Genomic DNA, 15,620 nt, shown 5'->3' on the forward strand with positions numbered 1-15,620 from the left:
GCTAAGGTCTAGTGCGGCAAGCACCAGAACCAGACGTAAAAACTCTCGCTCTGTGTGGGCGGGCATGTAATGTAAGCCCAGACAACTTGCCGCGAAGGGCAACAAAACGGGGCGTGGAATATTCCACGTACCGCTGTGCTATAAGGATGCCCAGCATGACAAGGCAAAGGGTGCTGCTGTGTAAAGAAATGGTTGCCGGACCGTACGGCAGGCGACCGCCAAGTTGGTATCCCACCGATGTCAGGGCCATCTCCACACACGTCTTCAGCTTGGGATCGCATTGACTGGAGTAGAACTATCTTCATTGGTGAGTCCTGCCCCGAAGCAATGGGACCAACATGACTGTCGGGTTCCATATGGTTCGACAACCGGGAGTGGGATAGCATTTCATTAGATAGAAGGACCCGTTTACATTACATGCCCACTCACAAACTGCGAGAGTTTCTACTGCTTGTCTTCGTGATTTCCAAACCCTGCCCTGTCCAGAAAGGTTGCCGGATGTCTGCTCCATTGGAAATATTTGGAGCATTATGGGCAGGACTCTCCATTCATTTCGGGATTTTGGGGATCTAACGCGCCAGTCGCATGAAATTGGGCACGATGTCCCTCAGGATGACATCCAACGACCCTATAAATCAACAACAAGCCGATTAAGTGGTTGGGTAACGGCCGGAGGTGGACGAACACATTATTTACTTGCTGAATTAGTGGAGTTCCACTAGAGTTGAGCGTCAGATGTGAGCAAACTCAGCTTACCGTCTCTTTTGAGCCGTCGAGTCTGGCACCGTCGAGCCACCAGGTGATTTTGGCGGGCGGCCGCGACCCAGAGGACTGGCACAGCAGGTCGTAGCGGCGGCCGGCAGACAGCGGCTGCCCCACCCCCAGCAGCCGCACATCCAGGGGCCGCACTGCAAGCACCAACAACGGTCACGTCTCTCTACTGGCCCGGAGCTGTGTCTAAGTTGGATACCTGACAGACAAAGCTGGAGGAATGAACAATATCGGTGACATGAACGCTACAGATTATATGAAACCTTACGTGTCAGCACTCTAACCACTGAATGCCAACCTTGGCAATTGATCGTTAGACTGCTGAAAACCAAGATTTCAGATAATCTGCGTATCCAGTTATGGTTATATTTTCACATTACGACAGATTTTGGAGAAACATAGGGAAAAATAAAAAAATATAGGATTAATTTTCATAGATCTACAAAAAGCGTATGATACTGTTCCAAGAAAATTACTTTGGAGAGCACTACATACGGCAAACATAAACCCTTCCTTGATTAAAATAATACAACAGATGTATAAAGATACCATTTGCCAAGTGAAAGCAATGACAGTGCTATGAGTTTTTCTTAGTCACCACTGTGATTGTTTACTGTAATATCACAGCGTGCGCTGGTAATGGCTAGCTGTAATAATATCGTGGTTGAATAGTACGTGCCTCCACTCTTTGTACACAATGAATTCCCAGCTTCATACAGCTGCAGGACGAAACAAAACGGCGCAGACCGTTGATGAAGTGGAGCGTTTTGTGGTAATTGCTTTTGTTCAGTTTAAGGGTGACAACGCAGCAGCCGTCCATGCTGAGCTAGCGGCAGTTTACGGCAACACTCCACTGTCGAATTAGAGGGCGGTTAGGTTTAGCAGGTATGTCCAGTGTGGTCAAGTAGGTCCGAATTACGAAGTAAAGAGTGTCAGACAATGACTATAAAGAAGCGGAAATATTGAAGGTGAATTACATTGTGTTCCGAGACCACTGCATGTGAAGACTGCGACTTAAAATTTTTTCTACATTCTTTTCATCTTTTTCGTTTACTCTTTACATATATCTTAGATGGTCTGCAATAGTTTTGTTTTGTTCCATAGTATGAAATATGACTATTTTGATTTTTTTGGGTTTTTAACTAAGTATGCAAAATTTCAACATACGGTTTATCTACTTTGTAAGTCTATTGTTCAATACATTATGTGTAGCTACTTTTCATATTACATGTAAATTGAAGATGAAGAGATGACAGGAAAGATAAACAATTACTGATATCAGCTAACGGGACATAACGCGGAATCAGAGGCGACGAGTGAAAATTCGTATTGGAGAAGGATTCGAACCCAGTACCTTCTACTACGCCATTTTTTTCTGATCTCATTTTGTTCGTTGTGTATGTTCGGGGCGGACGTCCAATGACACTTCTTAAAGTTCATCGTTGATCCGTTCACTCAGTTTTTTTTTTTTTTTTTTTTTTTTTTTTTTTTTTTTTTTTTTTTTTTTACAGAAGGCAACTAACCTTCTGACCGAACACGTTGAGCTACCGTGCTGGCTTCCATCGATGATGACACAGTGTTACCGTCACTGCGCGGACTATCTCACCACGCCTCACGGCCGACGTACACTACCACCGAGCTTTGCCTATGTGAAGTCCCTGCCCATTTCCTCTATGCTCGCTACTTTGAGATTCCCGCCGGAGATCTGACATACACTTGCATCACCACTGAAGAAGGCGAATCCATTGCCCAATTAGGCAACATGCATACAAATTTCATATGCATAACTGTTAAACGAACTGTGATGTGACAGCGGTATCGCTAGTTACTGTTGAAGACTGAGAGTCAGTGGATGTCGAGTGGCGTGGCGTGTACCTGTGTGTATTGTAAACCATTCTATTGCCTCGTAGGACAGAAACCAACACCAATTTTACAGACGCGTTTTTGTGTTTCTTGCGTAGTTTGGACTAAATATAAATGTGAACGATCAGAAACAAAAGGTTAGACTTGATGTTTAAAGCTTTCGCGGCGTACTGATTGTTCCACTTTTAAACCGACAGTATTTTGGCGATACGTTGACGACACTTTTATAGAGTGGCCTCATGGTCTGGATCGTCTCCAAGAATTTGGTCACTGGAACTCCATACATGAAAACATACAGTTTAGCATGGAGGTAGAGACGGTGGTTGTTTGCCATTTTTAGACGTCTTGGTGCGACGGAAGAGTGATGGCACATTTGGTCACTCGGTGTACAGAAAGCCCACTCATACAGATCTGTATCCACAAGCTACTAGTTGCCACCATCCAGCACAAACAATGGGCGTTCTCAAAACCTTGATCCACCGTGCCCACACTATCTCTGACGCCGACAGTCTTCAAGCGGAACTAGAACACCTACAAGAAGTATTTCTGAAGAATGGCTTTTCAACTAGGCAAGTGAACAGAGTGATGAAGACCTACAAACGACGTAACAAGGAAGAGGAAGAGGCCTTTTGGTCGACTGCGTATCTACCATTTATTGGGAATATTTCTTCACAGATAGGCAGAATGTTGAGAAAGTATCAAGTGAGAGTCATCTTTCGCCGTCCTTCCAAAATTTCATCACTGGTGGGATCCGTTAAAGACGACCTGGGCCTGCGTAAATCAGGTGTTTACAAAATTCCGTGTAAATGCGGCAAGTCATATATAGGGCAAACAACACGAACTGTGCAGGAACGCATTGTGGAACACCAACTACATACTCACCTTCTCCAACCCACCAAGTCCGCAATCGCCGAACATTGTATTTCCACAGACCATTCCATGAATTACAACGACACATCAAACTTTTGGAGCTCGATTATCAATGAATCTGTGGAACTAAGATTGTCTGACAACGAGACTCTCATCAATCGAGATAGCGGTTATGAGCTAAACTCTGCTTGGAATCCTGTTATAGAGAAACTTCGTAGTCGACGTAGTTATCTGCATAAAGATGAAAATCGACCTGATATCGATAAGCCAAGCTTTCACCGCGGAGGGCGCGACGCGCAGCGCACGGAGTTATGAACGCACACGCTGAGCAGCGCATGCGCAATGTCACCTCAGTATGGCTTTAAATAGCGGAGCTCAGCGCGTACTTGCCAGTACTACTACAGTGGCATTCACCTGAAGATGGCCAGAAGACTCTGCGCCGAAATATAGTGGCAGGACGTTACTGATATTCAGCAGTTCTCCCGTATTTTGTATGGTAGAAAAGGTTAGAATGTTTAAACTCTATGAGATTCGCGGATTTTTATGAATGGCAGTGTCAATGTAAATGCGAATTGGCAGTGAGTGTCACTGCGGAACCGAACGTTTGCATCTGTCTCAGTGGCATGAAGTAATGTACTTTAAAATTCTTATCATGTTTGCAACTTACTGAATTGAAATGCCTTGTGGCTATGGCCACCCGTCTGGTAGACCGTTCGCCTGGTGGAAGACTTCCGAGTGGACGCCACTTCGGCGACTTGCGTGTCGATGGGGATGAAATGATGATGATAAGGACAACAAAACACCCAGTCCCTGAGCTGAGAAAATCTCCGACCCAGCCGGGAATCGAACCGGGACCGTTAGGCATGACATTCCGTCGCGCTGACCACTCAGCTACCAGGGGCGGACATTGAATTTCTGCACTTGTTAAAACATTAACTGCCTCATACGGACATTTGAACTGTTTATTACGAGTGGCACTATTTTCACCACAACTGTGAATTCGAGATCGAGATACTCGTGTTAAAAGCCGATGTAACGAAGATTCCGGATCGGTGAGTTAAAGTAAATGCTATATCGTCTCAGTAGTGTATATGAGACTCTGGTAATAGAATCGTGTGTGTAAGGAACGTCGTAACCGGACACACATGAACTTGGATTTTTACAGTAACACTTACGTCTCACCGCCCTCTAAACAAAGGATTACAACAGAGAATGATACTGCCGCCAGAAGAATCAAATACTAAGCGAGTCTATATATCCACTGTAGTTTCTTGAATGATGGAATTGTGTTAATCAGCCGGCCGCAGTGGCCGAGCGGTGCTAGGTGCTTCAGTCCGGAACCGCGCAGGTTCGAATCGTGCCTTGGGCATGGATGTGTGTGATGTCCTTAGGTTATTTAGGTTTAAGTAGTTCTACGTCTAGGGCAATGATGACCTCTGATGTTAAGTCGCGTAACGCTTAGGGCCATTTGAACAATTTTGTTTTAATTACCTTTCCACCATTGACGACCCATTGTAACACTCACATCGCACAGACTACGAACAGATAAGCCGCAATGTATAACTCTCACTCTTTCTAACGTTGAAAAAAGTTTCAAAGCATTGGGAAACAGTTAAAATTGTAACATATTCTCTTCTTGTGAGAAACTTCTCCGATATTTGCTTTTCTTTAAGAAATCGAGTTTCTGTTAAGCGTGTTCACCTGTCTTCGACATTCTTTATTCCTTGAAAGCGGTCATCACTATTTCCCCACTCGCTTATTTTCTTCTGTTTATTATAGCTGTTATTGCACATGTATTAATGTGTCTTGTGAAGGGGTGCGTTTTTATGCATGTGTGTGGTATTTTTACCAAGCACATTTACATGTTTTATTGTTATATGTGGAGACTCACGTTAAATGGTGACTTCCGCCATTAGATTCCGAGCGGCGACGTATCATGACAAAACAGCTCTCTCGCTGTTGGTGCAAGGCCAGCTATAGGTGGAAATTTTACATTTGACAGATGTCAAACTACGTGAACTGTGTTAACATGCAGTAGAACTTCCTGTTGTCGCATGCTCATGACCAAATGCGAGTTTATTTGGCTTTCACAGTTATAACTGAGTAAAATTACAGCCTGTTACATCATTATTTATGAAACAGTTTCGGTAATTTTACCATTTATTATTTTTGGATTTATTACCAAGTATTGACTTGGTTCCTTTCATTGAATGTGGGAGTAAAATATTTCCCGTTGAAGTAATCAAAATTTGCTTCACGATGCTTTCTCCAAATCAACTTATCATAAAAATTCATGGTCAAACTTAAGCAAAACAGACATCTTAGAACCGTTTTCTTCACATGTATCTCTATCGAGGTGCTAGTCGAATGGATCTGTTTTCAAAAATCAGTCATGTATCGGTTTGCAACATCTTACACATCAATGTCACGGCAATTCCGAGGATGTCTGTAGCCATTATAGCCATACCATACTGCTGGGTGTATCCCAATGACGCCGAGAGAAAGGAGCAAAACAATTAGGGGAATACAGTGGATTAATCACCGCCGAGAAAGGCGCATACTCAGCCACCATCGGGCAAGGTGATGCTGATTGATGGTTTAGTACTAACAGATAATGCTCATAATGGGCAAACTGTCGCAAGATCAAACTGCTGATACCTCCTGATGATGAGGCTAGGGATGGTTGTCAAAACTAAGCGTCGCAAGAAACCGTCCGGGGTGGTGTTTTGTTCCATTAGAACGCTCAGCTCTGCAGCTCAGGACACAGACATGCTACTTCTTTGGTCTACCAGATTTTGGGTCACCTCCCCATATTCATCTGAAACGTCAACAACTAACATACTCTTTCCAGGCACGAAGAAATCGTTATGTACCCAGAATAACGACAAGCCGTGTTTCGAAGTTTAACATTTCCTAAACAGCCAAAATTTGGAGTTTCACAATCAAGGTATCCACAAGTCATCCATATTCGGGAAATTATGTCACACTGAAGTGTGAATGTATAGAAGAGGACGAACGCCAAGTTCCATGGTCGCAGATAATTTTTTTCTAGGTAATACCACAGTGACCCATATTTACAAAACTGTGTCACGTTGAAGGGTGTAGACGAGGACCAGCATTTCAGCAAGTTCCATGGTCTCAGATAAGTATTTTGGATTTAATACGACAGTCGTTCTAAAAGTAAAGAACATTTACCTATCCTGACATTTTTATTGAAATTAAAAAAAGAAAACTCATTCTACATGTTATGATATTTTAGCTATTTTTCTACGGTGCTGTCGTTTACATTTTAGCGTTTGTCATAGTACTCCACAAGCTTTCCTGGGCCTTCTGCACACTCAGTTGCGGCCAGATGGTTTAAGCAGTCAATAACGTCCGCTTCCTGTCCGTTTTCATTTTGGTTGTGCTTTCTGATCCAAAAATCCTTCTCTTAGGGAATATTCTGGGCTATAAGGAGAATGCTCTAAAACATCGCTCTAAAATTGTCGATGGATATCTATCGTCAACGAAGCAATCAAGCTGTAGTGACGACAGGTATTTTCGTGTTGCCCAATTTTCCGTGAAGTTCATGCCTCTATAGCTGTGCCTCTTACTGAATGGCTTTCTGTTTTGTTTCCTAAGTGGTTGGTCGCTTCTCTTGCCTTGCATTTCAGCTTGGGATAGCTCTTTATCGGTGATACCGATAGTATCGGAGCATGTGGAGCCATTTCACGGCGTTCAGACATTGCACTTTTTCTCAAGTGTGTGTATGCTGTGATTTGTTGATTGTACTGGATTCTGGTAGAAGAGTTATGCAATTCAGTGGAACTTTCAGCGGGTAGGAAGTAAATGGTTCTTCAGATGTCAGTGGGTGGGAAATGTTGAGACAGTTGCAGGACAAAATGGATTATCCTGTTCTGGAGTCCGTGGAGCCTCGTCACCACTCTGTTGCCCCATACAATGGGTTTCTACTCGACGATAGATGGACTGTGGTCACATACACGGCGAGTGCAGCTCGTGACGGTAGTGAAGGTTGCAGACTGAGAATGAGTTGGGGTTGGGTTGTTTGGGGGAGGAGACCAAACAGCGAGGTCATCGGTCTCTTCGGATTAGGGAAGGATGGGGAAGGAAGTCAGCCGTGCCTTTCCAAAGGAACCATCCCGGCATTTGCCTGGAATTATTTAGGGAAATCACGGAAAACCTAAATCAGGACGTCTGGACGAGGAATTGAACCGTCGTCCTCCTGAATGCTAGTCCAGTGTGGTAACCACTGCGCCACCTCACTCGGTGACTGAGAATGGAATAGCGTGGTTACAAATATAGGTCGCCCTTATTTGGAGGTCAGCCATATTTTCACCCCACATGAGATGGCGGTCTATGATGGAAAATAGCTATTTAGCAGTACTTCCGAAAAGAGATACCATTCTTCAGACGTTTAGTGGCGTGGGTGCGGCAGGAACCGCTTGATGAACAAGATGAGCAGCGGTTCATGCTCTGTACCCTGTGAATAGAGTACCAGCTGGGACTTTCGCACATCCGCTGCGTACAAAATCAATATAAGTGGGTCAAGAGCGAATCCTGCCGGATGCATCCGGAGATGAAGTGCTCTGTACAATTGTCTTTGACGTGGACATAGAATTTCGTGAAGAGAAAATGTGACAGGGACACACACATGTTCAGCAGACAGGAACCGCTTCCTCCACTCTGATTCAGAGACTGTTGAAACATCGAGGACTACTGGACTGAAGAACACCCTCCTTTGAAGAGCATCCAAGGCCTCCTCCACTAGATATAGCAGCTGACAGGTCGTCGCCTGTCCCCGAAGACATTCATATTACTCGTCTGGTACCCGTAGTCTAGGGTTAGCGTCTTTAATTCGTAATCTAAACGTCTTCGGTCCCGGTTTCGATCCCCGCCACTGCCTAAATTTTGATAAATATTAGCATTGGCGGCCGAAGACTTCCGGCATAAGAAGTCAGCCTCATTCTGCCAACGGCCTTGTCAAAGAGGGCGGAGGAGCGGATAGAGGTTCAGGGCACACTCTTGTCCTAGGGGTGGGAAATTGCCCCAAAAGGCGGAAGAATCAGCAATGATCAACGACATGAGGATGCAGAAGGCAATGGAAACCACTGCAATAAAGACACGTAACGTGTATCCACAGGACATGTGGCCTGTAATTGAAGAAGTGTCATGATGATCTCTCCATTGGCAAAAGATTCCGGAACCGTCACCCATTCGAATCTCCGGGAGGGGACTGCCAAGGGGGAAGTTACCATGAGAGAAAGATTGAATAATCAACGAAAGGATAACGTTCTACGAGTCGGGACGTGGAATGTCAGAAGCTTGAACGTGGTAGGGAAACTAGAAAATCTGAGAAGGGAAATGCAAAGGCTCAATCTAGATATAGTAGGGGTCAGTGAAGTGAAGTGGAAGGAAGACAAGGATTTCTGGTCAGATGAGTATCTGGTAATACCAAGAGCAGCAGAAAATGGTATAACAGGTGTAGGATTCGTTATGAATAGGAAGGTAGGGCAGAGGGTGTGTTCAGGTATACATGCCGACGTCGCAAGCTGAAGACGAACAGATAGAGAAAGTGTATGAGGATATTGAAAGGGTAATGCAGTATGTAAAGGGGGACGAAAATCTAATAGTCATGGGCGACTGGAATGCAGTTGTAGGGGAAGGAGTAGAAGAAAAGGTTACAGGAGAATATGGGCTTGGGACTAGGAATGAAAGAGGAGAAAGAGTAATTGAGTTCTGTAACAAGTTTCAGCTAGTAATAGCGAATACCCTGTTCAAGTATCACAAGAGGAGGAGGTATACTTGGAAAAGGCCGGGAGATACGGGAGGATTTCAATTAGATTACATCATGGTCAGACAGAGATTCCGAAATCAGATACTGGATTGTAAGGCGTACCCAGGAGCAGATATAGACTCAGATCACAATATAGTAGTGATGAAGAGTAGGCTGAAGTTCAAGACATTAGTCAGGAAGAATCAATACGCAAAGAAGTGGGATACGGAAGTACTAAGGAATGACGCGATACGTTTGAAGTTCTCTAACGCTATAGATACAGCAATAAGGAATAGCACAGTAGGCAGTACAGTTGAAGAGGAATTGACATCTCTAAAAAGGGCCATCACAGAGGTTGGGAAGGAAAACATAGGTACAAAGAAGGTAGCTGCGAAGAAACCATGGGTAACAGAAGAAATACTTCAGTTGATTGATGAAAGGAGGAAGTTCAAACACGTTCCGGGAAAATCAGGAATACAGAAATACAAGTCGCTGAGGAATGAAATAAATAGGAAGTGCAGGGAAGCTAAGACGAAATGGCTGCAGGAAAAATGTGAAGATATCGAAAAAGATATGATTGTCGGAAGGACAGACTCAGCATATAGGAAAGTCAAAACAACCTTTGGTGACTTTAAAAGCAACGGTGGTAACATTAAGAGTGCAACGGGAATTCCACTGTTAAATGCAGAGGAGAGAGCAGATAGGTGGAAAGAATACATTGAAAGCATCTATGAGGGTGAAGATTTGTCTGATGTGATAGAAGAGGAAACAGGAGTCGATTTAGAAGATGTAGGGGACCCAGTATTAGAATCGGAATTTAAAAGAGCTTTGGAGGACTTACAGTCAAATAAGGCAGAAGGGATAGATAACATTCCATCAGAATTTCTAAAATCATTTGGGGGAAGTAGCAACAAAACGACTATTCACGTTGGTGTGTAGAATATATGAGTCTGGCGACACACTATCTGACTTTCGGAAAAGCATCATCCACACAATTCCGAAGACGGCAACAGCTGACAAGTGCGAGAATTATCGCACAATCAGCTTAACAGCTCATGCATCGAAGCTGCTTACAAGAATAATATACAGAAGAATGGAAAAAAAATTGAGAATGCGCTACGTGACGATCAGTTTGGCTTTAGGAAAAGTAAAGGGACGAGAGAGGCAGTTCTGACGTTACGGCTAATAATGGAAGCAAGGCTAAAGAAAAATCATAGGATTTTTCGACCTAGAAAAAGCGTTCGACAATATAAAATGGTGCAAGCTGTTCGAGATTCTGAAAAAAAGTAGGGGTAAGCTATAGGGGGAGACGGGTCATATTCAATATATACAACAACCATGAGGGAATAATAAGAGTGGACGATCAAGAACGAAGTGCTCGTATTAAGAAGATTGTAAGACAAAGCTGTAGCCTTTCGCCCCTACTCTTCAATCTGTACATCGAGGAAGCAATGATGGAAATAAAAAGAAGGTTCAGGAGTGGAATTAAAATACAAGGCGAAAGGATATCAATGATACGATTCACTGATGACATTGCTATCCTGAGTGAAAGTGAAGAAGAATTAAATGGTCTGCTGAACGGAATGAACAGTCTGATGAGTACACAGTATAGTTTGAGAGTAAACCGGAGAAAGACGAAGGTAATGAGAAGTAGTAGAAATGAGAACAGCGAGAAACTTAACATCAGGATTGATGGTCACGAAGTCAATGAAGTTAAGGAATTCTGCTACCTAGGCAGTAAAATAACCAATGACGGACGGAGCAAGGAGGACATCAAAAGCAGACTCGCTATGGCAAAAAAGGCATTTCTGGCCAAGAGAAGTTTACTAATATCAAATACCGGCCTTAATTTGAGGAAGAAATTTCTGAGGATGTACGTCTGGAATACAGCATTGTATGGTAGTGAAACATGGACTGTGGGAAAACCGGAGAAGAAGAGAATCGAAGCATTTGAGATGTGGTGCTATAGACGAATGTTGAAAATTAGGTTGACTGATATGGTAAGGAAGGAGGAGGTTCTATGCAGAATCGGAGAGGAAAGGAATATGATGAAAACACTGATAAGGAGAACGCACAGGATGATAGGACATCTGCTAAGACATGAGGGAATAACTTCCATGGTACTGGAGGGAGCTGTAGAGGGCAAAAACTGTAGAGGAAGACAGAGATTGGAATACGTCAAGCAAATAATTGAGGACGTAGGTTGCAAGTGCTACTCTGAGATGAAGAGGTTAGCACAGGAAAGGAATTCGTGGCAGGCATCAAACCAGTCAGTAGACTGATGACCAAGGAAAAAAAAAAAAACATAATTTTTATATCGAGGAATCGATTCTACTTAAGAACCCTATGAATTTGATACTCCATAAGCCAAGCTTTGCTTAGAATGACGTTATTTGTGTAGAACAGAGCGTAATTAATTCATGTGTGGCTCAAATGTGTGTGTGTGTGAAATCTTATGGGAATTAACTGCTAAGGTTATCAGTCCCTAAGCTTACACACTACTTAACCTAAACTATCCGAAGGACAAACACACACACACCCATACCCGAAGGAGGACTCGAACCTCCGCCGGGACCAGCCGCACAGTCCATGACGGCAGCGCCCAAGACCGCTCGGCTAATCCCGCGCGGTTTGGCTCAAATAAACTCGACACTAATAAAATGTACCTAACTTTTTGTTAACAAACAAGTAGCATTTCTGTAGTAGTTGACTGAAGTGTAAGCAAGGTTTCGCAGCCAATACGGGCACAGCTGGCACAGTGATAGGAAAGCCGTAAACGAGTTAACCCTCGCTGTCCGAGATCAATCAGGAGAGTGACATGCGGACCGCACCTGGTATTTTCGGCGGACTCAACCGCACAACAATGAGTAGCTGTTGGCCGAGTCTTCTGATGTAACCTCGACTTAAGTAAACATCATAATGCTGCCGGGTATTCATTTGGGTGGTCTCAAAGCAGAACTCAGCACTTCCATTTACGTGGTAACGTGAATGCAGAAAGTGAGTCATCAACTTGACATAAACAAAATTCACGTGCCACTCGCATGTACAGAGCATGAGAACCACACTTGCTCTGTGAAACACTTTTAACTTAAGAAGGAACTCAGGAATGCAGTGGGAGGCCACATTTTGGATGCAGAAAGGAGCACAGCAGCATGAAACACTCGGAGTGTTGTTAACATTCAAATATCACACGATACGCGGGTGAACAACGCATGAAGTCCACGTGGACAGCTCCTGTTTGGTCACAGCTTATTACTAAATGAAAGAATATCGAATGCTCATTGCACTGGGTAAAAACTACGATGCCCCAGTTTGTTCCTGAAAATTCATTGGGCAAAGATACGACGTAAGTTGCAGCAAATGCACTTATTGACCGACACTAGTTGTGGCAGGAGGCGAACCCATTCTACAGGGTGGAGGGAGGAAAGGAAGTCTGCAACATTGTAGGCAATTATGAATGATTAATTCGGATCACTGTTTTCCTAGAGAGGAGATGTGCTGGACGGCTCTGTCGCGGCTCCGTAAAAGACATTTTGTGTCGGTATGTGTTGACCAGTCTCTGATATTACACATAGTTATGTTAACAATCTTGAAATATCTCCAACTTGGAGATTACGAGCTACGAGCTGTGCTACTCAACTTCTGTATAACGTTTGAGGGTAACAGTGTACACATCGCTCAGCCTTAGTGAGTGGACAGAGCCTGTTGATTTGGACAAGCAAAAACATAGTTTCTGGCCTCGCGAAACTTAGGGCAGTTTCGACTGTACAACCAATCAAGGCCAGAAGAGAACTGTCAGATCAACAGGTTCACAAGGCGTCGACGCATCCGCCGCTGACACTTTCCACAGCCAACCATGGCCGGGAATTACCGCCAAAGTCTGCACAAAGTAAATACCGTGTTGCTCAGGCGGAAAGTGTGGGAGTCACTAGGGTGTGTTCACTTCAGTTCTGCTTTAGACTGGAGATGATCTGTCCACTTTTTCTCATTCGCTCATGTCCATGTCAGCCATGTATTGCCGTGCGCTCTTGGGGCTAAATTCGCGGGAGGCATTCAGAAGACAGACGATATTATGCACCTACAATAGAGTAGTCAGCGTACAGTCAGTTGTATCATTCTATAACACTATCAGTGTAATATTCTTGGGCTAAATTTTCTTGAGTTCAGAGTGCTTGATGTTACATTCGTATTTGTTTTTCTCTTGAGATTACGCTAGTGTAAGAATTGTTTTGGTAAATTTGGATGTGTCTGTCTTGCTTGAAGTTATGTTCATTAAGATATTCTTGTGTTAACTGTACAGGATCTTCGTAAGTACATAGGATCTTCCTTCGTCACCAAAGACGAGACGTGAACCCACTGTCTGTGGTCATTAATGTAATAAAATTATTCAGTACAGGTAAATGTTCGGTTGTTTGGTCTGAGGCAGATGTTACTTCTTCCTCATTGTCACATCTTAGGTCATGTATAACCACTATTATTCTGATGTCTAAACGTCACTGTGTCTGGGATCTGCTTACCTAGCAGGGCTTGGGTTCGCAGGCACTTTCAGCTTGTCAGAGCTATCCATGCTTGGTGAGAGGTTAGGACAGGTCATACCACATCGGGCAATTACGTAGACCCTTAATACATATTTTGCAGTATATCATGTGAGGAAAGGGGCAGGCCGAGTTTCGAACGAGTGTAGCTTTCCAAAACCACGCTGACTCGTGGACCTGAAGTTGTCTCAAGAAAATTTCTTATATACACTCCTGGAAATTGAAATAAGAACACCGTGAATTCATTGTCCCAGGAAGGGGAAACTTTATTGACACATTCCTGGGGTCAGATACATCACATGATCACACTGACAGAACCACAGGCACATAGACACAAGCAACAGAGCATGCACAATGTCGGCACTAGTACAGTGTATATCCACCTTTCGCAGCAATGCAGGCTGCTATTCTCCCATGCAGACGATCGTAGAGATGCTGGATGTAGTCCTGTGGAACGGCTTGCCATGCCATTTCCACCTGGCGCCTCAGTTGGACCAGCGTTCGTGCTGGACGTGCAGACCGCGTGAGACGACGCTTCATCCAGTCCCAAACATGCTCAATGGGGGACAGATCCGGAGATCTTGCTGGCCAGGGTAGTTGACTTACACCTTCTAGAGCACGTTGGGTGGCACGGGATACAGGCGGACGTGCATTGTCCTGTTGGAACAGCAAGTTCCCTTGACGGTCTAGGAATGGTAGAACGATGGGTTCGATGACGGTTTGGATGTACCGTGCACTATTCAGTGTCCCCTCGACGATCACCAGTGGTGTACGGCCAGTGTAGGAGATCGCTCCCCACACCATGATGCCGGGTGTTGGCCCTGTGTGCCTCGGTCGTATGCAGTCCTGATTGTGGCGCTCACCTGCACGGCGCCAAACACGCATACGACCATCATTGGCACCAAGGCAGAAGCGACTCTCATCGCTGAAGACGACACGTCTCCATTCGTCCCTCCATTCACGCCTGTCGCGACACCACTGGAGGCGGGCTGCACGATGTTGGGGCGTGAGCGGAAGACGGCCTAACGGTGTGCGGGACCGTAGCCCAGCTTCATGGAGACGGTTGTGAATGGTCCTCGCCGATACCCCAGGAGCAACAGTGTCCCTAATTTGCTGGGAAGTGGCGGTGCGGTCCCCTACGGCACTGCGTAGGATCCTACGGTCTTGGCGTGCATCCGTGCGTCGCTGCGGTCCGGTCCCAGGTCGACGGGCACGTGCACCTTCCGCCGACCACTGGCGACAACATCGATGTACTGTGGAGACCTCACGCCCCACGTGTTGAGCAATTCGGCGGTACGTCCACCCGGCCTCCCGCATGCCCACTATACGCCCTCGCTCAAAGTCCGTCAACTGCACATACGGTTCACGTCCACGCTGTCGCGGCATGCTACCAGTGTTAAAGACTGCGATGGAGCTCCGTATGCCACGGCAAACTGGCTGACACTGACGGCGGCGGTGCACAAGTGCTGCGCAGCTAGCGCCATTCGACGGCCAACACCGCGGTTCCTGGTGTGTCCGCTGTGCCGTGCGTGTGATCATTGCTTGTAAAGCCCTCTCGCAGTGTCCGGGACAAGTATGGTGGGTCTGACACACCGGTGTCAATGTGTTCTTTTTTCCATTTCCAGGAGTGTATATTTGCAAGCTTACGGAGAGCCACAGCTTTTTTCTTATCTACTGGGTATTTCCCTTCAAAGAAGAGAATGTTGAATGCGTCGATGGAGTGGTGCGGTGAACCCCGGTACTGATCACTTTTGAGGGTGGTATTGGGAGGAAGTATGCACCAGCAGTATTACATCCATGTCAATCAA

General features: G+C 45.0%; 1 protein-coding gene across 1 annotated transcript in view; it reads right to left on the reverse strand.

The window, feature by feature from the left end:
• LOC124795635 (nephrin-like) overlaps positions 1 to 15,620 on the reverse strand; it is a 910,890-nt gene that overhangs the window by 249,306 nt on the left and 645,964 nt on the right. The window contains exon 6 of the mRNA XM_047259707.1: positions 757 to 908. Within this exon, the coding sequence (XP_047115663.1) occupies positions 757 to 908 (152 nt within the window). The remainder of the gene's footprint in view (positions 1 to 756; positions 909 to 15,620) is intronic.

This window comes from Schistocerca piceifrons, chromosome 4 (assembly GCF_021461385.2).
Source record: "Schistocerca piceifrons isolate TAMUIC-IGC-003096 chromosome 4, iqSchPice1.1, whole genome shotgun sequence".
Classification (NCBI taxonomy): Eukaryota; Metazoa; Arthropoda; class Insecta; order Orthoptera; family Acrididae; genus Schistocerca; species Schistocerca piceifrons.